A 27,009-nucleotide genomic window follows, 5' to 3' on the forward strand; every position below is an offset into this window, starting at 1 on the left:
AGCATTTCCAAGGATTGGAATTCCGAGAATTGCAAACTTCGAATCGAGAAAATGGAGAATCATCATATACTCGCGGGTATGATTTTACGCATCCGTCATGCGCGTCTGTTTGCATTATGGGTCGTGCGGCCAGCGGTTCTCAACGCGCCAGACCGACCGGCGTCGTCATCGCGGCCGCGATCAGATTCTGCTGCACTGACTTGACAACACAAGTAATTGTTATTATTGACAGAGTGATAATGTGAGCTGGAATCGACGGTGCGTTTCTGTGCGTACTCGAGGGCGCCGTCTGGCCGGTGAGCGTCGCGAGCCGAGCGTTGGCCCCGTCGAGGAACCGCGCAACTCCGTCCGGGAATTTATTCAGCAAGGGCGATATTTTTTCTGTCAAACCTGTCGTCTCACAGGGGCTGCAGGTTATGTGAGCTCCGCGAGCGAAGCGAGTGAGTGAGCTCGTCCTCCCCCTGCTCGCCGTCGCTCGAGGAGAGTCACCGCAGAATGGGCCAGGGTACGGAGACGTGCGCCGACCGGCCCACGGAGGTCAGCGTCATCAGATTCGTCTCGCGGAACCGCACCATTGAGGAAATCGCACCGAAAAAGGTGAAGTTTACGGTAGGGCCATTGGTCGCCTGGGGTCGATGACCCCTAAGCCAAAACAAATAGTAGAACGAATCGGAGCGGGTTTAAAAAGAATGGAATTCTCGTTTCGACTTAATTTCGACGTAAATTCGAAACGACAAGTCTTGCTCCTTTAAAAAGAGACAAATTGTAAAAATGTTATTGACTCTGTTCCTTCGTGTACTTTTCGTCCAGTGCCTGCATTAGAATTGACCAAAGCTGACTTGTCTACGGTTTATCGGGTGTAAAATTTAGTGAAATTCAGATTTCCATGTTGAGCACGTTTGAAAATTATTCTTACATTTGTTGACAATAGTGAAAGTTTCATATGACATAAAACCTATTTGCCATCTGCGAGCGCGATTCGTTGACGAAATGCTTTCAAACTGTGCACTCGGTACGGTCTCACTAATTGAATCAATTTTCAATACTAGGAAGTATACACTTGCAAACAACGAGGTTGCGGGAAGGTGTTCACTAATCAAGATGAATATAAGACGCACGAGGCATTAGAGGCTTTGAAAATTCGATTTATGTAAGTGTAAAGCAATTGATTGTGCTCGGGCAAGAATATAGTTGCAAATAGATTAATGTGCTTTTGACGAAAATTGATATCAGTATTTATCAGCGACGTTGAATTTTTTTTAAAGGTTTTATTAATGTCTTCCCGTATACTTTTCATAGTTGTCGCGAGCCAGGTTGCGGAGAAGAATTGTCCGACCCAGGCAGTATGTGGCGACATTATCAAGAATGGCACAACCATGAAACAAATGTTTTTGTATGTCCCTACACCAATTGTGGATCTTTGCAGTCTACTAGCGGTAATCTCGAGGAGCACATTGAGAGTTGTCATAGACAACCACCTACACTGCCAACGGAGCCCGAGATCATTTGTTTCGAAGGCCCCGAAAATGCGATAGACGAAGACGTGATGCAAAAGACTGACGAGGGATGCTACGAAAACCTGCCAAGCGAAAACTTTACCATAAAGGAGGAATACGGGAATAAAGAAGAAAACTGCCCTATTAGAAATGAAACGAAGATTCAGGTGAAGAGCGAGTTTTGTCACGAGCAGAAGATTACTGTTGCAAACAACGAGGATTACTCGAATAATGAGTCCTTGAATGGTATTAGCAAGTTCTCTAACAGCGAAGATCTGCTTATAATTAAAGATAATTTCTTACGGAAGTACGACATCGGGGCGCCAAAGTGCGAGGAGATCCTTCAGGTGGAATGCACGCAGGATAAGAACAACGTGGTTTATATAAATAGCGACGTGACCATTACGAAAAATATGAAGACGGAAATGTGCAACTTAAATTTACGAAATCAGGAGCATAGAATAGATTTAGGAAACATGGAGCGAGTTTTTCGGAGCGGTCTCGAGCGCGATAGTTCTTTGAAGATCGAGGAGAGCTCGATAGAGACAAATAGCAATTGCTCGGATGACGAGGAGTACACCCCGAAGAAGCAACGCATGTCTAGGTACAAACAGGAAACATATAAATGCGACGTCAACGGTTGCGGAAAGAAGTACAAATACATATCGCACTATCGTCATCATCAAGACAGTCATAAATTAGTCACGAATACAATTAATTCCAATACTACTGGTAAGCAAATGCCAAAGGTAAAGCAAGGAAAGGCGTCTACCGTCAGCTTTTTCATGTAAGTAAACCGATGTGTGTGTGTGTATATACATATATGCGTACGTCTTGTAGGTATGTTTTAGCTTTTCCAAAATGCAAGTATTTAATGTCTAGATGCAAAATGCCTGGATGTGGCGCGCAAGTAAATAACGTAACTGGCCTATGGAAGCATTATCAGGACAATCATGCCAATTCCAAGCCGCCAGTTGTACAAACTACCAAGAATAACGATGTATTTCAGTAAAGCGTTTGCGACTCGATTTTACGCTCGTTGCGGGCAGCGCGCGCGAATAGCGCGTATAACCGTATAAGCTAAGACACTTCAGAGGTATGGAATGCGAGGGTAGAGTTGAATATTGTATAAACATTTCGATCAGGTTCACTCCGGCAATTCCACCGAGCGACACGAACGGGAAGACTGGCAATGGGAGTAGCATTCATTTTGCCGAGGTGTTAGAAGGGGACGCTACTGCCCAGTAGACAAATTTTAAGACTGAATTCAAAGCCAAGCATAAGATTAATTTGAACGACTACGACCGGGAGCGGCGGCGAATGCACCACTCGTAACGCTGATAATTGAAAGGAATTTTCCGGAATTAACTCTAATCTCGCGGGGAGGCCCCACGTTTTGCGACAATGGAGTAGCGAGAAGTCACGGTAATTCAGAGTATTTTACAGAGATTATTATATAGCCAATTTTACGCGACTAAATCGCTTTGTAAGCTTACGTGTTTGGTCTGTAATTGAACGCTGTTAACTATGGTCGATAGACTTTTCTAGTAGCTGTAAGTGACATGAGCTTTGTAGGATACTCTGACGTCGATCAGTAAATATTGTCGGTGTCTAAGAGAACTTGTCGAGCAGCTTGGTGTATGTTGCGGCGAAACCAGCTAGCAGCTCGGATAAATAGAGAATTCTCAGTCCAAGACTATACATATATCATTCTATATAAAATTTCTCTCGTCGCTACAAGAGGCTAAATCCGCTGCGGCGACCCGCACTTATAATAACGAGACTTCTGACTCTCCGTACTGATTTTTACTATTTTATATTATGTCGTTTTTATGTAACTTATATTCCTTCTATACCGATATATATGTATATATATATGTATATACATATATGTCGATATTTACTATACCGGTGTATATATATACACACGTATACATAGTTGTTATATACATACGATATATATATATATATCATATAGTAACGTAAGTATTGTATAGCATTTTTATTTGTATGTCTGTATGTTTAAAAATAAAGTGCAATATTAGGGACATGCGTGTGAACGTGCAAATCCTATCGGGGTAATTCGTTAACGCGCGGTTCCAGCTACGCTTGTGCTATCGTGTCTCGTGATTTGCACTGAGAATTGCGATGCGTTTAGAAGCATTCGTACTGCAGGCTCTGTTAAACAATTGAGCTGTAAAATTTTCATTACAACAACAGTCGTTTGGCAACGAGTCGTACTTCCCCAATCGCAATTCGATTGGAGGCTCGTTCTGAAAAAAAAAAGTACATAGGCGTGACCAATCGTCGCTGGGTTACTGTCGCTCATGCGCGAGAAACGCCAGTCTGACATCAAATGGCGATGAAGTATCTAGAGGTATTGCCGTGGGTTGATTTCAGTTGGCGGACATTATGCAAGTAAAGATGCATATGGCCGACGTCGCCGGACACTGTTTAATGAAATATGAAACTCCATTTGCGCGTAGCCGAGCGTAAACCCTTTGTATTGGGCGACGCGCGATTCTGGGATAGAAAAATCGCCCGGGACACGTAGATTCTCTTTCAGTCGGCCGGCCGTAAAGTCCCGTCGAGCCGTTGGCGGAATCGCGAGGCTAGGCCGCTGACAAAAATGGCGTATCGCGGTGTGAAGGGCTCCGATCCGTTTGTGTCAAAAACCTCGCGGAATGAACGTTTCGCGCAGATGTCAAAGCAAGAGCAGATCATCCAGCAGAAGAAGATGGAGATCCAGGCGAAGATGCAGGAGCAGAGGGCGAAGGAGGCCGTGGAATGTATGAAAAAGTCAAGCTCGTCGGCCTCTACCACAACAACCAGTAAGAGTGTTCCAAAGTGAGTCAAGTAAATCTCCATCTCCGTCGCGTTACGTCGCGTCGGCCCGGTCTTTCGTACGAAATTTACGTGCCGGTTTATTTGGAATATTTATATCCTTGTCACTTGCGAGTGCCGGAGGTAAAACTCATTGTTTATGAATGCGTTGTAGGGAAGACGACGAGAAGCCTACCATGAATGTGTTTGCCAATGACGGCAGTTTCCTCGATCAGTTTAAAAAGATAGCTAATAAAGCGACTGGCAAGCAAGAGCAGGACAAGGAAGACAAGAGAAGAGACGACAGAGGCTACGAGGCCAGAGAGAGGGACAGAGATAGGAAACGCAGCAGCGAAAAGAGCAGAGATTGGGACAGCAGACGCAGCGATCGCAGAAGAAATGACACCCGATGGGGGAGAAGTTCGGACCGAAAGCACAGCTCGTCGTCGAGTCCGTCGCCGACCAGGCGAAGATCGCCGCCCAGCCCGGAGACGCGTCACGGCTACAATCAGTCGCAGAACGGGCAGCGCGCGCAGTTCAGCCAGCAGTTCCCAATTCAGAATAACAACCACGTCTCTTCCATCCCGTCCCTCATGTCGCAACCGGTGCAGATACAAATGACGAATGTGCCGCCCCCGAATTTAAGGAACCTGACGCCAAGCATCCCGTCCGCGCACATGCAGAGGATACCGGTGTCGAAGAATTTCAGCAATAATTACAGCAACATGAACGAGCACTCCCCTAACGTTAGAATGCAAATCGCGCCACCACATATCATACGTCCTCCACCGCCTCCCCCGCTGCAGAGCATTCCACCCAATACAAACGTGCCGCCGCCAAACATGCAGATGCCACAAGCCATGCCAATTCCCAACTTGTCCTCACCGTCGAGCGCGCAGCAGCACATGATACAGAATCCGCAGCAATGCAACGTACCACCGCCGGCGTGCAACGCCAGTTTACAGCCCCCGAATATTCCCCCGCCTAACATGCCACCGCCCACCCTTTTGCCATCCATGTCGCAAATGCCTCCGACCATGATGCCTATTACAGGCTCGCAGGCCATTGTGGTAACGGTACCGAACGTAGCCAATGTCCCACCTCCGAACGTGATAACATCCATGATAATGTCGGCACCCCCGCCAGTACACACCGTCCCTTCGACCATCAATTCGGTCCCGCCACCAAACTTGAATATCCCACCGCCCAATATCCCGCCACCCAATGTCATCCAAAATGCAGCATCATCGCGCGGTCTTGTGTCCAGCGGCTATGCTCTTTCCAATCAGGTACCTATCTCAGTGGGTCCTCCTAACGTACAAATACCACCGCCTGTGAGACCGCCGGTTAATCTACAAAGTTCCGAACAAGGTATGACATCACAGTTAAGAAATAACTTTCTCTCGTGCCGCATAGCTGTGTAATCTTACCTGTAACCACTAGACACTTTTATCTATTGCACAATTATAACGATATTATGGGATAGTAGGCAAATATAATTTGCCGTATGATGTAGTATTACAATTGAAAATACAATTAATATATACATATATGATATCTTTTACTATAATTATATTAAAATGTACATACATATTCACACACGCATAGATATTTAGGACATTATTATACAAGGTATCTGACAAAGGGTTCTAAGTGTGTTTAGTAGAGGCTGAGCAGCTGGCACGAATCGTGGCTGACTGTGGGGATGAGATTGAACAAGAAGTTCGAGAGAAGAATGCCCAAGATCCTAAATTATGGTAACTACTGTCCTCACTGGTCCTCGTTTTGTATTTCCACTTCCCTATTCCCCGTTTGTAATATAATTAATACTTTTATATAATATCTAGGACGATAATATTTTATTTTGTATTATAGGACATTGTACAAATCTTTATCATGTAGTTCTTGACATTTTAGTATCATGAAAAATTGAATGGCCGCTTAATGTGAACTGTTGCAAATGTTTGCATTCCTAAATATTAACTGTATCGCAAAGTCATTTGCTAATTACAGAAATTTGTCTACGTGTCTCTTGTATCTTCATAAAGCAAGCTATTGATAAAATTGCTACTGATGAATGTGCATTCTCACATTGAACATATTTTTTCTTGCAATCGCAGTAATCATACCATATGTATTTGACAACCTATAATTTACAATTAGTATAGAAAATTGTTTTTCTTGTAAACCTTAATGTTCTATTTTTATTAATATAACATTTTTCACACGGAAGGAATTTTAAAAATTTGTATGAAATTGCAAGAATGTTACAAAAGATATGATATGTGAAAAAGTTTGAGACAAAATAAGTAATTATCTTCTGAGTTTTTGCATACACTTGTACGCTTTTAAACATTATTTTCAACAACCTTTTTTTTCGTCTTACACGCGTTTGATTTAAAAAAAAGTATTGATTGTTTAAGTAAAAACATAATGTCGGAGTAATAAAGTTCTAAGTAATATTCATAAAACATTTACACAGCCAATAAATATTTATTTGTATATATTAAATATTTATTTGCCGCACTAGCAATGTGAAATGTGTATCACATTGCAAAATTTATTTACTATATATCTCTCAAGCTATAATCATATCTTTTGAAGCTATAATTATATTCTGTTAAACTTACGCTACTTTGTGTCTTTGGTGTTTATATGTTGCGTATTTTGAAATGCCAGACATATACTATATCAATGCCTCCAATCTCCTAAATCCAAACAACATTTTAGATTATTTTACTTTGCTACTTTTTATTTTACGTCTATATTAACGTTACACTTCTATGAAAGTATTGTATCTATAGGAATACATATTACTAGACAGCGTTTTAAGTATCATTTTAATCAAGGTTTCTGCACCAAAAGCAAAGTGCAGCGTATCTGCAGTACAGGGGATTGGTTTCAAAATTACGTGCGGAGAAGCCAGATAAGGATAAGAAGAACAGTGGTGCAGAACTTTATTGCCCTGAAGAAGCTCTTAGTGACAATGACGAGGCGGATAAATCTCAGAAATTGCATTCAACTCTACACGGTGAATACAATTGCGTATACAATTCGATGATATTTAAGACAAGTTTTATTAATACATGTTTTATATGTGTCACTGTTAGCAGATCACTTAAAGGAGGATAATAAGGAAGAGCGGAAAAGAAGAAAACGTAGTCGCTGGGGTGATCCAGACAATAAAGTTCTCGTTTCAGAGACAAACATACCTTCTGGTAATAGATCGGGTGCTATACTTCCGCAACCTGGCATAGCTATACCTGGACAAATTGGACAACCCGCAGTCATAATACCTTCTCCATCGAAGAGGCAAAACACTAAGTCAAAGAACCCAATGCTTACCAAAATTTCACGAAACGATCCTGCACTCATCAATTATGCGAGACAGACATTTGGTACGCTCGATTTAAGTGAAGAGCAATGGAAAAAGGCAGAGGATCATTATAAGGTAGATTACTGTTGCATCAATTGATACAAATATAGACATGGTATAATAAAATTACATCCAATTATATTATAAAAAATGTAAGAAAGTAAATTTTATTAATATCAACTTATCCTTTTGTACACAAAAAAAATTTTTTTAGATAAATCTCTTGTACCAAAATCTCTTGAGGAAAAGAGAAGAAGTGAAACGCTTGGAAGCACAAGGAAAACATAAATACGAGTATGACAGCGATGAAGAGACAGAAGGAGGAACTTGGGAGCACAAGCTGAGGTCCGCTGAAATGGAGGCAACACAGATGTGGGCCGAGGAATTAACTGCGCAAGCAGAAGGCAAACATCACATTGGCGACTTTTTGCCACCGGATGAGTTAAAAAAGTTCATGGAACAATATAATGCCGTAAAGCAGGGAAAAGAACCTGATTTGAGCGACTATAAGGAATTTAAGTTGAAGGAAGATAATATAGGTATTTCCAAAATTTTATTTGTACTCCTTTTCGATATCAATTATATTTAACGAGTATAGAGCGGTCAAATTTGATGATTATATTTTTAATCACTATTTTTAAGTTGGCCAACATTTCCGAGTTAAATACTAATAAGACTAAAGTCATTCTTTATTCTTTGTTAAAAATCATTTCAATTGGACAATCTTAGAACGTTACAACATATATCATTTTTCTATATCCTACAGGATTTCAAATGTTACAAAAGCTTGGATGGAGCGAAGGACAAGGGTTGGGTAGCGAGGGTAGCGGCCGTATTGAACCAATTAATAAGTAATATAGTCTTAATAGGAATACTATTTTTACATTAATATCACCAGTTATCGTCATTTTTGTTATGTCGAATATATTTGTCTTAACGTTTCAACTTTTTGATCCTAAATATGTTTCTAGAGCTACAAATAGACTCGATAGTGCAGGTTTGGGATCTGAAAGGCCAGATGGTGTATCTAGGGATGATGACGAATTTGATGCATATAGAAAACGGATGATGCTAGCTTACAGATTTAGGCCTAATCCATTGGCAAGTATCACGATTGTTATAATAAAATAACGAAAAGCATTAAGAAAATATTTAGTTTAAGTATTACGTTTTCTTTTTCAGAATAATCCAAGACGACCTTATTACTAATTACTAATATATTATCACTAAATTAGTATTCCTTTTATTACCGAACACTGTAGTAGATTGCCTTTATTTTGTATATTTGAGATTGTAAATTTCATTTTAAAATATATCTCTTGTACAATTTCCGTCTTTCCCTGAGTAAAATTGTTTTATCAACATTCGAATGCATTCGAATAATGAAAACATACATATACAGGTATCACAAATTTATAAGCGAAAATTTTACCTCGTATACTATTTTTTGTACTTTGGTATTTAAAATTATGTATACCCTACATTATTTTTGGACAAATTTGTTAGTGGCTAAACTAAATTCACTAAGTACTACTTTTTTTTACGCGATTAAAATTTTTGTCTATTTTTATTAGAAGTCGATAGCAATATCTATATTCGATTTTTCAAACGAGCATAAAAACGAAGACAAATATGTACACAGCTTTTACGTTGCATAGATATGCAAAATCATTGCTAATAAATTGCCTTTAACTCGAGGCAGGTTTAATAGTTTCACTGGTTTCTAAGTTTAATGTATATTTTATGTGCATTTTATCTTTAATCTCAAGATATCCTATCGTTTTTTGTTTAACATATAGCATTTTACTCTTGGTACAGTTTTACACTGGCTTCTAAGTTTAATATATATTTTAATGTGCATTTTACCTTCAACCTAAAGATTTTCTTCTATCTTTGGTGATGATACCAATATTATTGTGATAGCATTTATATATATTTATATATAATTTCTATCGACAAGATCTTTAAAAGTGCATCTTAACATATTTCTGTAAAAGCTATCATTTTGTATTCTTTCTTGGAGTATTTTATTGTCGTGTGTAATTTTTAATTCCACGTCATTACTGGTAAATATATGTGTCGTGTAAGTAGCCATTCCCGCCGCGAATTTTCCGAATTTGAGAAAATGTTGACACAATGCCTCGTAAGGAAAGAGGATGTTAGGATCGTAACCGGCCCTTTTGATACACTTGGACAGTGTTTCGTAATATTCGTGTACTACCTGGTCGTAATATTTACTCCTTGTTTCATGTGTGCAGCAGCAGAAGAGTATATAAACTAGATCTAAGACAGGAGATGCGTAACGGCATATCTGAAGGTCCACGAAGCGCAGGTCGCACGGGTTGTTCGCCTGAAACGGAACGAATGCCACATGAGATACGTGTGAAAGTACTGCTTACGTGTGTTAACTTGACGCAAATCTTAGGAGAGTCTACGACGTGTATCTCTCGAGGAAGTGCCTATTCGTATACATATGTACTTGATCGTATTTGAAGAGCATGTTGTTGGTCCAACAGTCACCGTGGTTCACAACGGTGTACGGCTCAGCGGCTTTTCCGTCTGTTGCATCGATCATGTCCGAGAGCATATTATCCACGAATCGTTGGTACCTTTCGGAATAATGTTTATCTTCATTTTCCAAGGCCTGTAAGTACACGGTGAAAAAGGAAAGTTGATATAAATTTTATGTACACAGTGGACGATCTTTAAGGTTCTTTACTTTTGGAAAACCTTGAAATTTTACTTTAGGAAAATAAGAAATATGAAAGGTAAATTTGGACACTTTGGACACTGAGGTAAATTGAAACTTTAAGAATTGTGAAAAGTATGTGACATAATTTATAATACCGCGTGCGGTTTTTTTCTTACGAGAAAGTGCTATGCCGCGCGGCCTTCTAGCGGGAACTTCGAACAGGCTTGGCTATCTAAAAATTACTTCAAGTGTCCGAAATAACTCTACTTAAGTAAACCTTTAATTTCTTTAGGTAAACTCTTAGATTTTTTAATATTACTTGTAAAAGCTTTAATTTCGTTTAAAGTAAATTTTTTCAAGGGTAAGGATCAACAAGATGCCAAAGTACCGTAAATACTAAATCGGTGAGCCCTTTTAGAAACTTTTTCCTTATTATTTCCTCGTCGACCGTCTCTGGCTGTTCAACAAACAAGTTTTCCTCCATCCCCTTCAATTTCTCGAAGCTCTTCGGATTCGCGTAACGCGTAATGAAGCTGTACGCGTGGAACTCGCCTAGGCATCGAAACGCCAGCCTGAGATGCGGATAATCCAAAATTTTTGACTTGGCCATCACGAAACCTCGAGGCGTTAGATTTTCCAACATAATTATCTACGGCAAAAATTGCACGCCGTTATCCAAACGTTCGCTTCTCTCATCACTTTGGAGCGTTCCTTAGAAAAGATACGAATCTAATCTCTATAATCGTGCAAGATGAGAAACATGTGAAAGTTTATCATGTTATGAGATAACTCGAGGATGATAATCACAATGTTGTCGAGTCACGTCATCTTACGAGTCGATGTTTGTACTTGTTTGTCGATGAATAAGCGTCTTTATGTCGAGGCACGTGCATCTATAAGTGCGCGTGCGTAACGTAAACAAATTTCTCGCAAGAAACAGCTGTAAATTACATATACGAGTTACACAATAGGAATTGCAAACTAGCTTCTTCCCAGTTTCCTCTCCGATAAGGTCTTATCAATGAAAAAAAACTAAATTACTATAGATTAGATGAGACACCGTACTTTGGGCAAGACGAGATAAGATAGGGGCACGTAGTTCCTGTCGGGGGGGGGGGGGGGGCAATTACGCTGGCAATTTTTTTTATTGTACGTTTTGTGACGCGCAAAAATTCTCCCATCAAAATGTCAGAGATATTACGTACGTGATGTTACGTGCCGAACGAGAATCGAGAAGTGTACTTTCGCGAACCATCTAATTATCGGACACTTTGCTCCTCTACCGCGTGCCTAGCGTTGATTATATCGACTTTTACCGCTAAATACGAATGGTGAAATGGCTCCAAAAATTGCGGAAGATATAACATTATTTATACCGATTTGTGATTGCCGGCCGTTCTCTTACGTAAAACCCCGAACGCGGTGTGGACTTGGAACGGATAATTGGGGGGCCGCGGTCTAATTGAAGGAAAGTTTCCCCGGGACGTTCTCTTTCCCGAATTTGATTAAATTTCAGGATCGACAATTAATTTCGCGGAGCGAAACGCCGCGCGCACCAAAGTAAGAGACTCCCTCGTAGTATAAATGCTCAAATGCAGATTGGCCATTAGCGAGAAGATTGCGTAATGCAAAGGTTAACCGGACCTTATGTCTCACTTGATAATCTTTAAACCAGTTTATTATACCCGGGCCACGCGCGTATATATGCGTGCCCGCGTGCGCCCGTGTGTGTCACTATAAATCGACATTTCACTTCGCGACATGATGCCTGCGTTTTATTACACGTATAAATCTCGCCGAGCCAATTTAGCAACGCATCGTGAAACGCATTGTCCCGAGGACGTGGTGCAAAGTCAAATGGCTGGTCGAGATGGAAGATAATAAAGATGTGTACGGGTACAACAATGGCGTACGCGATTTTACGCTCGCAGCGATCGCGATTGTTCCTCGCAATTATTTAACTCAAATATTTAACTTCCTCAAAAAAAAAAAAAGAAAAGAAAAAGTGACTGTCGATTGTATCTTACGGCCTCATTACGTGGCCGCGCTATATCCGCGCAAGAAAAGAGATTATGTAAAGACGGCGGAGTGGAATTTACATATGCGATTACACGATACTCCGGCTCCGTACGTGAGTTATTGCTTCATCGGCGCAGATCACGTTGAGCGGTGGTGAGCCGCGAAATTACCTCTTTTCCGGATTCGTCATTAACGTCGTGCAAAATGGGGAAGCGGTCGGCGACCCCGCCGCGTCCCTTGAGCGTCTCCGTGAAAATGGGCCACACCTCCTGGTAGAAGAACATCTCGCGCTGGAACATCTTCGTGACTTTGCTGGTGGTCAGCAACGGTATGGCGTCGTTCTGCGTGGTTTTCAGAATAAGCTGAATTTTCTTGGCCCCGCCGTCCCCGATGCCCTCGATCGTGACGCGATAAACGGAGCTGACGTAATTGTCGCCCTTATTGGTGCCCTCGGTTATGAGAATTCTCGGGGCTCCCAGCCTGATGCTTTTCGCGTATGCGCGCAAATAATCGTGCAATCGCTCGTCCATCACAATCTCCTTGTCTGCCATGTTCTTTTTCTCTTCCTGCGTCGATGCTTCTATCTCGCGATGATCGGGCGGATGTTGCTCGCTTGTCCCTTGCGACAGAGTAACAATTCTAAGCTTTGTTCCAAATCACCGTGACGCGGAATCGAACGGATAATTCACCGCGCGAACTGTATGTTTGCCTTGTATCACTTCGGTGATAAGAGACCGATTACTGGAGACGATCGTGGCGAAGCATCGCTTATATTATTTTCGTTATCGCGTTCTCCATTTCAAAAATTGTTATTACCCAAGAAGCGTCAATGTGCATATAACGTGCTTTCATGCACTGAGAAAAGTATCCGATTAAATACAATCGGATAATCCGATTACATAATAACAAACGGATATACCCGATGAAAAATGTGATCGATTTTTCAATCAAATTTTATCGGATGTATCCATCGTTTAATCGGAAAAATTAATCATCGGAAACACTATTTAATTGGTTTATCCGATGGAGATTTTTCTCAGTGTGCACAAAATAACGACTGGATAAATTGCGGACCGCGTAGCAGAACATTTTCGCACTTAAAACACTCGGTTCAGGAGTCTAATAAAAACGATACTGGTATTTGAAATTTTCGATTCGTAGTTCGTTTTTACTTCACTTCTGAGCTGAGTGTTTTAAGTGTGAAAGCGTTCTGCTGTGCGGTCCGCAACTTATCCTGGTATTATTTTGTGCATAAAGGCTAATAAAAAGAATTACAAGCGCAAAAACTATATTTGACTGCATCGGTAAGAAAGATGGCTGAGGGATTCCCTTAGAACGCATTACACCCAATGAGAACAAAAAGTCAGGATGATGCCAATTTGACATAAATTTGATCAATTATATATGACATGAAATTGACATCATCCTGACTTTTTCTTCTCCTTGGGCACTGGCACTCCTTGGGTAGGCTATAAACATTACGAAATGTATATGCGATAACTCTTGGTTCACATCCAATCTTATTCCAATCAGTTCTAAATTCATTCGCTGAAAGGAGTTCTGTGTATCTGCGTCCGTCTGCATCTGTCGCAGTTTTCTCTCCTCCTCCCGCCGCCTTTTTATTTAAATAGCGAAGTAGTTAAATGTATACGATGGAATTAAAGCTGTACATTCTTTACGCGTTAAATAGGTTGTTCACCTTTAACGTTTTACCTAGAATGAAAGGCGCTCGGGAGTACGGTTGTGTCGCTTACATCTGTTAGTTATTTTTATACCAAACGCGCAACAGAGAAAGGAAGGAAAAGAGAGGAGTGTGAGGCGTGGCGAGATACTGACCACCATTTCTCCAATTAAAGTGCCTTTACCCGTTTCCAGTTGAGAAACGGTATTTCCTACGATAGTCTACTTAAGTCTGTTATATATAGTCTCAAAAAACCGTGTTTATATATACACACATTGTGTCCCCAAGGAGCGCCAGTGCGCTTTAAACGTACATTTAAATTCGCATTTAACGCACGTATTTGTTCCGCATAGAACGCGCATTTAATGCATATTGTGGCAGCGCATTCCACGAAACTGTACCATTGAACCCCTATGCATAATTTTTCGTGCATAAGCGTGCATAAATATGGAGAATTATATAAAATTGTATACCTCAGATGTGCCGAAACATGTTAAATTCGCGCATTTTGAATAGTTTTGAAGCCAGTGTGAAATAAAACGCGCGTCAAAAGCACGTTTGGCGCTCCTTGGATCATCTCGATAAGTAATGCGGTCTCTCCAAGTTAGTTTTGAAACGAAATAAAAACCTGACAGCTTAATCGTAATTCAAGATATATTTCCCATTATTATTTACAGCTCCTTTCAATCCTGGAACCTTCAAATCCCTGGCGATAAAAGTCCCTCGATTTTAAGCCGAAGAATAAATCAAGCTTCCTTTTACACTGCATTATTTATGAGGTGACGCAGTATACAATATGTTTGAGAGATTTTATGTACATACGCTTAAAATACCTCAATCCATTTCCAAACGAAAAATGTACACCCATCGGCAACAAAATGTAAAACTCGCTCTTACACGGAGAGAATTTTCTCTTAAAATGTAGCCTGAAAGTCATGTAATCGTGGGACAACATGGCGTTTCGGAGAATCGTACGAGATATTTGTTTCCATTTATTTATCTTTCGTGTTCGCCATGTCTTTTCGATGTAACGTCCCTGGCCGTAGTCCACTGTGGTTGTTGCGTCGGATGGACGTGCCTTAAAACACAGTTTTCTCCGACCGGATCCAGAAACGGATGACATCTTTTTCCATTTTTAACTAATCTATGTAAGCGTAGAGTCCTGGCGAAAATTTTAAGCGAGAGATGACGTTTATATTTATTTATGAAGAGTTTTATTGGTTACACCGTTTGGAAGTACGTTTGCAAACACCTGGTCAATTCTTTACTGACAACAACATTTTACAAACACTTGGAAAACTAGAATGGAAACGTTTGCCATTGTATCATTAAACGCAATTTGAACACTTGTAACCGCGAACATGTCACAAACGACTCCATGTTTAAATTTACATCTCACAAACAATTCAACACTGAGAAAAATGTCCGATTAAATATAATCGGATAATCTAATTACATAATAACAAACGGATATATCCGATTAAATTGTAAATCCGATGAAAAGTATGATCGGCTTCGCGATCAAATTTCGTGGGTAACTGCGTTTCATCGGATAAATTTAATCGGAGAACGTAATCGGAAAAGCCAACCATCGGAAACACTATCTAATTGGTTTATTCGATGGAAACTTTTCTCAGCGAATAAATGTTTTAAAACTCGAATAAAGCATTGACTCAACATTTTAACAAACTTCTTATAAACATATTATATTCGCCAGGGAATCGTGAATCTCATTTCGTCTCGGTGGCTAAACTGCCAATTGTTAAACGGACAAGTTTCTCCAATATTCTGAAGATATTTCCTCTGGATGGTCGAAACGTCGGAACAAATTGTTAAATTAAACCACCTTTGCCAGTTTAACGATTTGTCTTCCAATTTTATGAGAGTTTCTGAAATTTTGCCATACATTTTACCAGCAACTGAACTAACGTTAGTATCCATTTTATTAATAAAACGTATGGTGAAATGAAAATTCTTATAAAGTTCTTGAAAGTGCCACGCCGTTCCACGATTACATGATTTCCAGGGTGAATTTCAAGAGAGAATTCTGTCCGTGTACCTATTTATTCATTTACCGAGTGCAAATCGCTCGTGGATCCTTGTTAACGGCACGGATCACTCGTCCTAAACGAACTGGCGAACAATTCGATCCGCTCACTTTACCGGGCGAATAAAAACGCGAGGCGAATCGTATATACCCGTAAAACAAGAAGAGAAATTCCCAAGGAAGAGATCGTCGATTTGAATAAACAGAAAGTTATAGGCGAGGAGGATGCCGCGCTTCTCTTATCAAAAGCGCGAACGGAGCGATCGGTAGGCGCGTACGGGGAAATCGGTATCGGCGGAACAATCGGCATCTTATCCCGCAAAGTTGACCAAGATCTTTACGTTTCAGCGCGGCGGCATGGCATGGCATGGCATGGCACTCGTACACACAGTGCGACCCTATACAATTTACGAACCTACCGACTTGTACTAGCCGCTTGCGTAATCGTGACTTTCATACGTTGCACTTTCGTTTTCGAAAGTGTGACGCAATCCGCGCTATTTAGGCAGGGGGAATCCGATGGAACAAAAACGAAAGAATGGGAGAAAGAAAAGAAAACTATCGCCGGCCGTTTTCTCGCGGAAGCGTCCGAAAAGCCCGCGAGGAGTCCGGAAGGATAATTCTCGCGGAGAACCCGCGGCTCTCGGCGGAACATATTGTTGGTAACGCGGCGGCGGCGGCGGCGGCGGCGGCGCGTTGCCTCGTTCTTATTTCTTTTTTCCCGCGAGCAACAGGTTGGGTACCGCGAGGTCACCTGTCGCGGGAGCACCACTCGCACGTTCCTCGCGGCTGAACCCCGTGTTCCTCGTCTCTTCTTCTCTCCTCGCGACGTCGCCGATTGCGTACGTCCGTCGCGTCGAAAAGTACGACAAATTGCAGGGCGACGCCATGTCGTTTCCATACGTTACATTTTCAATCTCCCGCGTGTTATTAACTTTTCAGCGTTATCTCACGGCGTACGCGCCGCTCATTGTTCGCGCAGGTAACGCCATTGGAAAAAAAAGAAAGAAAGAACGATAGTTATCGCGATCCCTATAATTTACTCGTTTCTCAGCGCCCGTTGCGTCAAGCCTCGCGGTGCGCTCGTTTCGCACGCGCGGCCACGCGCGCCGCGAGCGAGATCAGCGGGGGACGATCATCCGATTTTCCGCCGATCGCCGCCCCCGCGAAAAAGAGAGCGAGAGAGCGAGAGAGCGAGAGAGAAAGTCCGTTCGTTCGTTGACACGCTCTCGGACGCGGACGCGATCGGATATGCGAGCGGATCACCCTCGGGGAGAGAGCCAGGGAGAGGGAGATCCGTTTTTTCCATCGATCCCGATTGCTTAACGATCGAGAGGCACATAATAATCGCGCGGAGATTGTATCATAGCCGGGCCGGGATATTTCAAGGCGATATACAACCGTTCTCCAACGGCGCGCCGCGATTCGGCCTTACTCCAGTATCCCCGATGTAATAAGCGAACGAGACTTCGCCCGCAGCGTTCCCGATCGCGCCCGTTCCTCCGCTTCTCACAATCGCGCCCGGTCGGGGATTCGATCGTCCCGCGGTCGCGGGCGACAATCGTCTCCGCGCCGTTTCACTTACCCACAAAACCTCCGGGCTCCTCTTTTCCCTCTTTAATTTGCCACCGCTTTCCCTCGTTATCGTCACCTTGCGGGCGCCGATCCTCGGAATTCCGGTAAGCTCGGCGGGCATTGACGGACTGCGCGCGACCATTCCGTCAGCATTGCGGAGAATAAAAATGTCCACGTCATTTTTAACTCGCGTTAGACTAGCTGTGATTAGTCATCGTCATACGCCTGCGAGATCACAGACCACGACGTGTACTTATTATCGCTGCAAGTGATGTAATAGGCACCCAAGGAGCGCCGATGCGCGTATAACGTGCATTAAACGTATACATTTAAATTCGCATTTGATGCTCCTATTTTTTTTCCCGCATTAAATGCGCATTCAATGTATATCGCGGCAGCGCATTCCAACGAACTGGACCACCTGTGCGTAATTTTTCGTGCGCAAACGTGTATAAATATTGAAAATTGCATAAAACTGCCCAAACATATTAAATTCGAGCACTTTCCATTTTTTTCATAATATTTTACACGTTGCGACCTAATGTTCTGAACTTTTTAGTTTCTGGCGGTCCACAGATTGCTGGCGGTCTATAATGGGTTAATGCTGTTTTAAAGCCAGTGCAATCAAGCGCGTATTAATAATACGTTATGTGCGCGTTGGCGCTCCTTAGATAATAGTACGCGTGTACTTGAAATCGCGCATTTTTACGCCTACATTCTATCATGTTATTCAAGGAAATTTAACGATAAGTCCGATTCGCGATGGGGAAAAGTCAGGGACGATTGGCTTCATAACACAAGATTGCGCGTGCCCGATCGAAGAAGCGCAGCGTTTTCTTATCGTGCTGCGGAGATCTCATTTACAAAGTTGAAAGACCTTCGATCTTAATTGTTTTTACATATGGGACGGTATCGACGTCGCTGAAAAGTTACCAGGGCTACCAGGCGAGGTTCAACATTCACGTTCGCCGTGTTGGGTTTACGAAAAAAACACCGCGAGCCGTAAATGTCCTCGTAATTCTCGATCTTTATGCATACTGCATAATGATTTCGTTAGCGTCTTCGCAAGAAAGACGTCACGACGATTAAGACTCGCAATCAGAGGCGATTAGCTCTTGCGTAACGCGAGGTTTCAGATTGAACAGAGAGCACAGCGCTTCTGCAAAATTACTTTCAAACCAGACTTTTAATTTTCATTTCAATTTTTTCGCAATGAATTCTGTACAGCGATTTAAAAAGGATGTGCTTTTCAGCAAAAGTTTACGTCGATCGACGAGGAACTGCACTTCAAGGCCCGGCTTTTCATTTTCTGGCTATTAGATTACATACAATTTCAATGGAAATTAATAAGATTCTTATTTATTTACATTGAAATTGCATTGTACTCTGATCATATTCTATTTTGAACGGAAAAGGCTACCAGGATCCAGTCCGACGGAGAACGGCGTCTTCTTTGATTGTTCAATTTTAAGCAAGTTTAAGTATAGCTTTTTGTCGCCTGTGGTAATTAACCAAGGAGAATTTTTTTTTAAATGATGATCTTTATTTTCGTCACGGCGTTTCGATCTCTTTATCGGATCCTTCTCAAGTACAATCTAAAGCTGACTGAACATTTAAGTTTATGCCGAAACAGGTTCGTGAGTCTGTGGCAGCAAATTCATGATCTCGGTAGTCAGTGGACTGTTTTATTCAGTTTTATTCGAGATGCAAAAAACGTACGGTTGCTACTTGGAAAGTTTAGAAATTGACATCACCATTATAAATCCACTGACCACCGAGACATATGTGATATCACGAATTTGTTGCCACAGACTCACGAACCCATTCTGTTTCGGCATAAATCAAAATAAAACTGAACAAAACAGTTTTATTCGAGATGCGAAAACGGTTGCTACTTGGAAACTGTAGAAATTGGCATCACCATTATAAATCCACTGACCACCGAGACATATGTATATGATATAATGAATTTGTTGCCACAGACTTATGAACCCATTCTGTTTCGGCATAAATGGAAATGTTCAGTCAACTTTAGATTGTACTCGAAAAGGACCCGATAGAGAGGTCGAAACGTCGTGACTAAAATAACGAGCATCATTTTTGCCAGTATGGTCGATTTAAAAAAGCAATTCGCCCCTTATTCAATTTTAATCGTCGCGGGAAATAATATTGTCGTAAAGAAAGTACAGGCGATTCGAGCGAGTTTAACATGCAGCTCGCCACAAAGCTGATTTCTCATGTCTCTCGACCTCAGTGTTGCAGAACGATCTCTTTGGAGTCCGCCCAGTAAAGGGCCCTGAGAACAAAGCGTTACGATAATCGCCGCGAAAAGAGATCCGAGGCAGGCCCGGGTGTACGTGTATGTGTGTATGTGTATGCGCGTGTGCGTGAGTATTTCCTGAATGAAAATCCATAACCGGACGCCGACGCAACGCTCGGTCCCCTTTCATTCCGGGCCAGCCACTCTCGGTTTCGTTCCCCGCAAAGGTCCCCGGTCGCGACTCGCAACTCGCCGCGGCAGCGACGGGCGGAGTGGCGCGGGAAAGGTAGCCCGGGGTTCCGCGGGGTCTCACGTACCCCACCCTTTCACCGCCGTGTTCACCGCCACCTGTACAGGTCGACCGAGACTGGAGAACGGGACCAGGACCGACTCTGGTTCTCCATGCTGAAAAGGAATGGTAGTGAGAGTCCGAGAGCGCGAGAGCGGTGGCGGGGGAGGGAGAGAAGGGTTTCACGAGAGCGGCTGTCGCGAGCTGTCGAGAGCGCTCGCTACGTTCGCGCGCGCGCGCGAACGCGCGGCCACTTTAATGTGAAAGTAAAGTCTTACAGTTGACCGAAAACTGCGTGCCCGTCGCGCTCTCGTCGGCTATCCGCGACCGACGTGCCATGCCGTAGCGTGTTGTTCCCGTGCGATCGTGCGACGTACGTACCCGTGCGGCTCCGATCGACCGGTTCCACGGTCGACCCGCTCTAAAGAGGGAGGAAACGGGGGGAAAAGTTTCGGTGGAAAGAGAGGAAAAAAAAGAGGAACAACGGAGATCCGCTCTAATCGCCCCGCTAATTAATTACCGTATCGAGTTGACTCATCCACGGAGCGCGCACGCAATATTTCAATCGCGACGTGCTCTCCCCGACTTTCTATACACTTGTCCGGCGCACCTTCGTCGCGATCAATCTTCTCGTCAGCTGTCCCTCGCGCCTGTTCCTCAAGAATTCGATCTACGGGCCGATACGAGGAGCGACGGCGTTACCAGCGGCACCGCAACAAGGAGGAAGAGCCGGAAAAAGAAAAGTGAGAGAGAGAGATACGCAAAATTTCACGCGGCGACGCCTCGACCGGACGGCGATCAAAAATTGGCTGGCCGAGTCCACGACTTCCGGTGACGTAAATTGGAACGTGTTTCCTTCAACGTGTTCTACACGGCAGTTTGTATCGCAATCACGTTGGTTTCCGGCCCGCGAGGAAGAGAGTGCAAGTGCGCGGTAAAAAGAGAAAAAAAGAAACGAAGCTACCTCTCCGCGAGAAACTCTTCCTGTCTCGTGCGCGGCGCGAGTGCGATCGCGGGCGTAACGCGGAAAATCGTAGACGTAATAACAACAATTGATCTTACCCCATTATTCCCGACCGTACGGTATACATAATAACAATCGATTTTCCCATATTATCCCCGGGCGAGCGGCGCGTAATAGCAACAATTGACTTTCCCGCGTGCACTATCTCGGAGTGAAAATCGCTCGCGGCGCGTACGATCGACGCGTCCCCGAAAGATATGTCACGTTCGCTCCGTGCGCCCCGAGCCGAGCAGCGCGCGGATCCGTGCGGAAGAGTTTGAGTCGGATTCTTCCCCCCCCGTCCGCGCGGTTATGCGCGGAATCGATCGCGCGAAGCAACCCCTCGATCGCGGCATCGCTTATGCCCCCGCGACACTATGTGATAAACCGGGGTGCGCGTGCGAGTGAGCGTGGAGCGGACGTATAAATGTCTATTCGCCCGCGCGACGAGGCTGAAGGAAATCCGGCGGCAAGGCGGGAAGGGAGGAGGGCAGTCGAAAGCGCGCGCGCGCGCGCGCGTTCTTTTCATTCTTGGGATTCCCCGCTCGATTAATCGCGGCTCGAATGAGCTTCTCGCGCATGCACCCGTCCACGTGACCGCGCGCCTACGTCTTCAAACGTGAGCCGCGTATACGCCGGGTCCTACGTTGCGGCGCCCCCCCCCGAGGCTTTTCTCCAGGGACACCCGGATAAGCGGAGCACCGCAGCTATGAGGCGAACGGCGCTCGTTATCGCCTGCGTTTTGGGCCTCGTCCTCGCGGGAAGTCCGAGGCTGCCCCGAACGTCCGCCGATCAGCGCGGCACGCGCAGCACGAGCCACAACAGCACCGGCGCGACGTCGCAGCCGTCCTCCCGCAATCTGCAGCGAAATAGGTGAGAATTTAGAGAGAGAGAGAGCACGAGAGAGGACGTCTCTCCCTCCCCTTTCTCGCGTCTCCCTCTCGACGCGCGAACGTCGTCTCGACTCTCCTTTCGCGTGTCACGGCTTTTAGGGATTAAGGGGGTACACTATTAAATTCGCACAACGCTAGCCACGATGCGCCGTTTTCCAGTCTTGTCACCAATAAAATATTTGACAAACATTTTTAGGTATTGTACAAACTTAATTGAAGCTTCATTTTTAAAAAATGTATTTTTGCGTTTAAGTACATGTAAAAAAAATCTTTAAAAACCGCCTATTTTTGAGGCTTTAATAGTGCACCTCCCCCTTAAGTACAAAATGGACCGTAATAACAGAGATCTGCTGCAGATGGGGAGAACCGAACGGTTAGCCGCGCTCGTTACGTAAACCAGTCGATCGTACTCCCAAAGCTCTTGCCGATACTCCGCTTACGAAACTTTCCATTTAGTCCGCGAATGTATTCATAACCGTGCGTCACGCGATGTTGCAGCTTTACGTTAATGACACTAAGTGCGATGCATCTTCGGTGGAGCGTTTGAGAGCCAGGCGGCAAATGTTTGATTCGCGGTTTACCCGCCGTAACGAGAGGCCTCTTTCGTTTAACGTAATGACGAGCGGAATAGTTAAGTGGTTTAATATAATGGCATTGTAATTTTATCGTCGAAAAATTACTCGATCTACTCCGCTCGTTGCCGCGCGTGAAACGAAAGAGACTCGTTACGGCGAATTATATCGGCGATGTCGAATTAATGGCGGGAATCATCAGCGATGCGCTCGTTAACGAATGCTTTAACGATAATCGAGAGCATAGACCAGAGTAGATATCTAAATGATTGACTTTATAATTGGCGAGCGCCCGTTTTGACAGACCGGCGGATATGATGCGAGCTAGCAATTAGAAGGCCACGAATGTTATCTGTTGTAGAGAGCAATACCTTTTCAACGTCTTCGAAGTAATAGTGTCAACTTTGGAGTCCAAGTTACAGCGAATCGAGAATTTAGATAAGGCGGTGGAGCACCTGATGAGAAGAGTAGAGGCTTTAGATTCACGCGTAAACGATAACATTGACAAGACGGATGCGGTCATTACCAAGCTTAGGACGTTAGACTTGAAGCTTTTCAATGCGTATCCCATGATATCCGCGGAGGCCGCGACGAGAATTGCCGATAGCAAGAGCGGCAGCACGGAGGATGGTAAGTACGAGACGTACACGATATTTTCACGAAATTGTACTTTGACTACTCGGCCGCTCTCGATTCCTTCTTTCGAGTGGAATGCGCGAGGAGAAAATATTGTACTGGACTTTAAAGTATCTTACACGAGCTGTCGGCTCCGGTCTCTTGCACTCGAGAAGAATATGCGCGGAACTAAGCGCGCTATCCGGGAAGAAACGTGTTTCACTTTCATTGTATCGCGACGATATCAATTCCAAATCGAGCCGCGTTACGGTATTCAATGTGAAATGTTGCAGCCCCATTTATACGTGTGATTCATCACGATCAAAACGAACCAGCGCCGGAGACACTCGGCGAGAAATTAATTTCCCTGGACCAGAAGGTCTCCGACATCGACCACAAGCTTGTCAATCTTAAGAATCAGCTCGACAACAATTTCTTGCAAAACGATGACATAAACGCCGAGGCGAGCGAGAAGAAGCCCGTCAGTATGAGCGTCATCGAGATCACCAAGGCTATGAGTAACGAGGTGATGAACCATATGACGCTCGGGATTGAGAATCTTAAGCAAGCGACGGGTAGTATGGACCGAAAGCTGCAGTTCCATATGAATCTGATGTCGGACAATCTCGGAGCGGTGTACAATATGATCAGTGACGTGCACGACGCTATTGTCGAGAAAAATTACGGGAACAATCGGCACAATCGTCCTAACGCGACAACGACCGAGGCCCCGACGAAGCACAATAAGATCGACCGTCTTGCCGAACAAATGTACCCGATAACTGTCGTTTCCGAGAAGATGGACCAAGTTTGGAACGTGGTGGTGAGTTTTCCAATTCGTGGCGAGTGTGTAAATCAGCGTTGACATTAAATTACGATTAGTTTTGCGCGTACCCTTGGGAAGATATACTGGACGCTTGAAACTTTTATTTTAAGGCAAACTTCGAACTCACTTTAAGCATTTGAAAGAGAACTTTAGGAATTGTGAAAAGTGCTATGCCGCGCGGCTCTCCAGCGGGAACTTGGACAGGCTATCTAAAACTTACTTCAAGTGTCGAAAATTACTCTAAAATTTCTCAAGTAAACTTTTAACTTCTTCAAGTAACCTCTTAGATTTGAAAGATGAAAAACTCCCAAGATTGAATTGGTAATTACATCGAGAAGAGCGTAATGTTAATTTGAATAACGTTAGGTGGGGACCAAGAGTTCGGTGGACGATCTGCTGCCGAAGTCCGACGAATTGCTCACTCAGACCCAGAGGCAAGAGAGAGCGATTAACGAAATTCATGCCGATCTGAAGTCGAAGACAAACAAGATCATCGAAAACCTGGAGGGCGTCGAAAGCCGCTTGAGGAAGCAGGAGGACGATGTGGCAACTCTCGCGCAACGCCCGATACCAGCTGAATTGTTACTGGATCCGACAATCGACAGGCTCGTCGAATACGACCCAAGCAGGTGAGCCTTTCTCACACAGAAATAATTTCCAAAGTGGTTATCGACGATCACGCGATGGCTACAACGCAATATATACAAATGACAATTGTTTTCGTAGCGTTCGACAGTTCGAACGAAAAAGTATAAGTGACGATTTATTGCAATTTAATTGTTCGCCAACGAAAACTTTCTACAAATTTCTCCGGTTCATCGAAAGTACTTTCCATAAGTAGAAGAAACACCTCAAGTACAAACCAATTCTCACACTGTGTTCTTTACTACAAGGTACGTGAGTGTGACTGAAGATTTTGTAACGGAGGTGCCCACGTCTACGCTACCCACTGTCTCGCCGCCCTTGTCGACTACGACATCGATGTCGTCCGTCGCTTCACCCTCGAGCAATCCCACTAGTTCCACGACACCCATGACGACAACGTCTTCAAGTACCGCGAGACCGAATAGCAGAAATCGGGGAGTGATATTCCCGAGTGTTAAAAACAAACCGAGTTTATCCAATTCTACTTTTACAAGCGACATATTAATCAACTATAAGGATATCAAGGTATTTCAATATTTCGTGTGGTTCTTTTCCTTCTCAAAGATATCGTTTCAAAGCCAGTAGAGTGTTTGAGATTACTCTGATACATACTTTTACTTTCACTTGATTTTGTCAGATACCTTTCGCGAGAGCAAAAATTTACTTCAAAGAGCAGAAAGTATTTTGGTATCGATCTTAATTTATTCCACTATTTTCTCTCGTGAATTCAGGGTTATTCTTGCATCGATTTACTAAACGGAGGAATGAGAGACAGCGGGGTATATTACCTACAAATACGCGGTACGACATATTGGTTCCTTAAAGTCTTTTGTGAACAGGAAACTGCTGACGGTGGCTGGACGGTGAGTTTAAATTGTTATAATGTATTAAACAATATACATATATGGGATGGCACTAAATTTGATTGCTATTATTTATCGGAGTTAGAAATGGCGAGAGAGAGAGAGAGGACACGTAATAATTAATAATAATTTACAACGAATCTTTATGTGAAGGTTATTCAAAGGAGAGATGATTTTGGAGAGCCAAGGGAGAACTTTAATAGAGATTGGGCGGATTATAAAAACGGATTTGGGGATCCCGCCAAAGAATTTTGGCTAGGCAATGAAAACATATATATGTTAACAAATAATGAAGATTACATGCTCAGAGTTGAACTTGAGGACTTCGAAGGTAACAAAAGGTATATGCCTAAACTGTAGATTGATTCTCGTAGCTTTTTTTACTACTGTTGAAGGGATACTAACAACGAATGCGTAGCCTTACAGTTTTCGTACTGGTAATACCTCGCGCAGGTATAAATTGAAATCGTTCGAGTACAATTGTAATTTGATTTCATTAGGTACGCACAGTATTCGCATTTTAAGATTTATTCAGAGGGAGAGTATTATAAATTGGAGATAGATGGATACGAAGGAAATGCCGGAGATTCACTCAACGATCCTTGGTACGGATCGAATAATAGTCCGTTCTCCACGTACAACAGGTAGGATACAACTTGTGAAATAAATGACATGAAACGTTTATTATATATAATAAATGAGAGATTCTCCTACCACTGTGATGATATGGAAACTTATATTTACTGTGAAATCATTAGATTTAGAGATATTTATGCTTTCAGGGATAACGACAGATCATCCTTGAATTGTGCTTCGATGCTCAAGGGTGGTTGGTGGTGGAAATCTTGTGGACGTGGCTTAAATGGTCTTTATCTGAATGATCCACAAGATCTTACTGCACGACAAGGTATGTTAATTAATAAATCGCTAGACTGCAGATATTCAAATTGAAAGAAAGTTGCGTACTTTTAACTAACGCGATAGGGAGCGTCAATTACGGAAAAATCAAGTTAAATTCTGAATCTGCATTAATGAATAAAAATTACATTATCGCGAAAGGTATCGTATGGTTCCGCTGGAGAGGTTGGGACTACACTCTAAAACGAGCAATGATGATGATTAAACCAAAAGGACCATCAACAACGACGACAACAACGACGGTATAAACATTGGAATTGTATAAAGTTCGAAACGTTAACTTAATCGAAATTCCTTACGCGATCATTAAATAACAACCTTGCACATAGTACTTAAATTATGTATTACAAACGCATAAACACGCTATTAATATGGAATGTTTAAGCACTTCTTTCAATTATTTTTCATCCACCATA

At 43.2% G+C, this 27,009-nt stretch overlaps 4 protein-coding genes across 6 annotated transcripts; 3 read left to right on the top strand and 1 right to left on the bottom strand.

Annotated features, from left to right (window-relative positions):
• The first annotated feature begins 164 nt into the window (after positions 1–164).
• LOC105564014 (zinc finger protein 292-like) lies at positions 165–2,834 on the top strand. The gene is given in 4 exon segments (XM_012016079.1): positions 165–597; positions 1,050–1,150; positions 1,300–2,283; positions 2,379–2,834. Coding segments are annotated over 4 exon segments (1,389 nt in total). The 5' UTR covers positions 165–495; the 3' UTR covers positions 2,581–2,834.
• Positions 2,835–3,900: 1,066 nt separating this feature from the next.
• On the top strand, positions 3,901–9,023 carry LOC105564016 (SURP and G-patch domain-containing protein 1). 2 transcript variants are annotated; one of them, XM_012016082.1, is made up of 9 exons: positions 3,901–4,343; positions 4,495–5,690; positions 5,974–6,076; positions 7,169–7,350; positions 7,430–7,770; positions 7,910–8,234; positions 8,462–8,546; positions 8,667–8,796; positions 8,878–9,023. In XM_012016082.1, the coding sequence occupies exons 1-9, from the start codon at positions 4,126–4,128 to the stop codon at positions 8,902–8,904; spliced, it is 2,607 nt and encodes an 868-aa protein (XP_011871472.1). In that variant the 5' UTR covers positions 3,901–4,125; the 3' UTR covers positions 8,905–9,023. The 2 variants fall into 2 exon arrangements, with proteins under 2 accessions (XP_011871472.1, XP_011871471.1); XM_012016081.1 differs by having other exon boundaries at positions 8,667–9,023.
• Positions 8,962–17,790, bottom strand: LOC105564015. Its single transcript, XM_012016080.1, has 5 exons — positions 17,720–17,790; positions 12,577–13,025; positions 10,776–11,036; positions 10,175–10,339; positions 8,962–10,045 (listed from the first exon to the last, which is right to left on the bottom strand). Exons 2-5 carry the CDS (start codon positions 12,955–12,957, stop codon positions 9,632–9,634), a joined length of 1,221 nt encoding a protein of 406 aa, XP_011871470.1. The 5' UTR covers positions 12,958–13,025; positions 17,720–17,790; the 3' UTR covers positions 8,962–9,631.
• A 2,797-nt stretch (positions 17,791–20,587) lies between these two features.
• Positions 20,588–26,970, top strand: LOC105564017 (angiopoietin-4). Of its 2 annotated transcripts, none has more exons than XM_012016084.1 (10): positions 20,588–22,134; positions 23,088–23,356; positions 23,635–24,164; positions 24,534–24,796; positions 25,061–25,337; positions 25,544–25,675; positions 25,829–26,016; positions 26,176–26,319; positions 26,458–26,582; positions 26,735–26,970. In XM_012016084.1, the coding sequence occupies exons 1-10, from the start codon at positions 21,971–21,973 to the stop codon at positions 26,839–26,841; spliced, it is 2,199 nt and encodes a 732-aa protein (XP_011871474.1). In that variant the 5' UTR covers positions 20,588–21,970; the 3' UTR covers positions 26,842–26,970. The 2 variants fall into 2 exon arrangements, with proteins under 2 accessions (XP_011871474.1, XP_011871475.1); XM_012016085.1 differs by lacking the exon at positions 20,588–22,134 and adding an exon at positions 22,165–22,979.
• The last annotated feature ends 39 nt before the right edge of the window (positions 26,971–27,009 follow it).

Source organism: Vollenhovia emeryi, unplaced genomic scaffold (assembly GCF_000949405.1).
Source record: "Vollenhovia emeryi isolate VEMERY1.0 unplaced genomic scaffold, V.emery_V1.0 DF939169.1, whole genome shotgun sequence".
Lineage (NCBI taxonomy): Eukaryota > Metazoa > Arthropoda > Insecta > Hymenoptera > Formicidae > Vollenhovia > Vollenhovia emeryi.

Excerpts from the sequence above, each read along its gene's own strand:
- LOC105564017 (XM_012016084.1), top strand. The coding sequence starts at position 21,971 with ATGAGGCGAACGGCGCTCGTTATCGCCTGCGTTTTGGGCCTCGTCCTC. Across the intron at positions 22,135-23,087 it reads CGCAATCTGCAGCGAAATAG|AGAGCAATACCTTTTCAACG; the intron begins GTGAGAATTTAG and ends TATCTGTTGTAG. Across the intron at positions 23,357-23,634 it reads GAGCGGCAGCACGGAGGATG|CCCCATTTATACGTGTGATT; the intron begins GTAAGTACGAGA and ends GAAATGTTGCAG.
- LOC105564015 (XM_012016080.1), bottom strand. The coding sequence starts at position 12,957 with ATGGCAGACAAGGAGATTGTGATGGACGAGCGATTGCACGATTATTTG. Across the intron at positions 11,037-12,576 it reads ATGACGAATCCGGAAAAGAG|ATAATTATGTTGGAAAATCT; the intron begins GTAATTTCGCGG and ends TTTTTGCCGTAG. Across the intron at positions 10,340-10,775 it reads TCACCGATTTAGTATTTACG|GCCTTGGAAAATGAAGATAA; the intron begins GTACTTTGGCAT and ends GTGTACTTACAG.
- LOC105564016 (XM_012016081.1), top strand. The coding sequence starts at position 4,126 with ATGGCGTATCGCGGTGTGAAGGGCTCCGATCCGTTTGTGTCAAAAACC. Across the intron at positions 4,344-4,494 it reads ACCAGTAAGAGTGTTCCAAA|GGAAGACGACGAGAAGCCTA; the intron begins GTGAGTCAAGTA and ends AATGCGTTGTAG. Across the intron at positions 5,691-5,973 it reads TCTACAAAGTTCCGAACAAG|TGTGTTTAGTAGAGGCTGAG; the intron begins GTATGACATCAC and ends AAGGGTTCTAAG.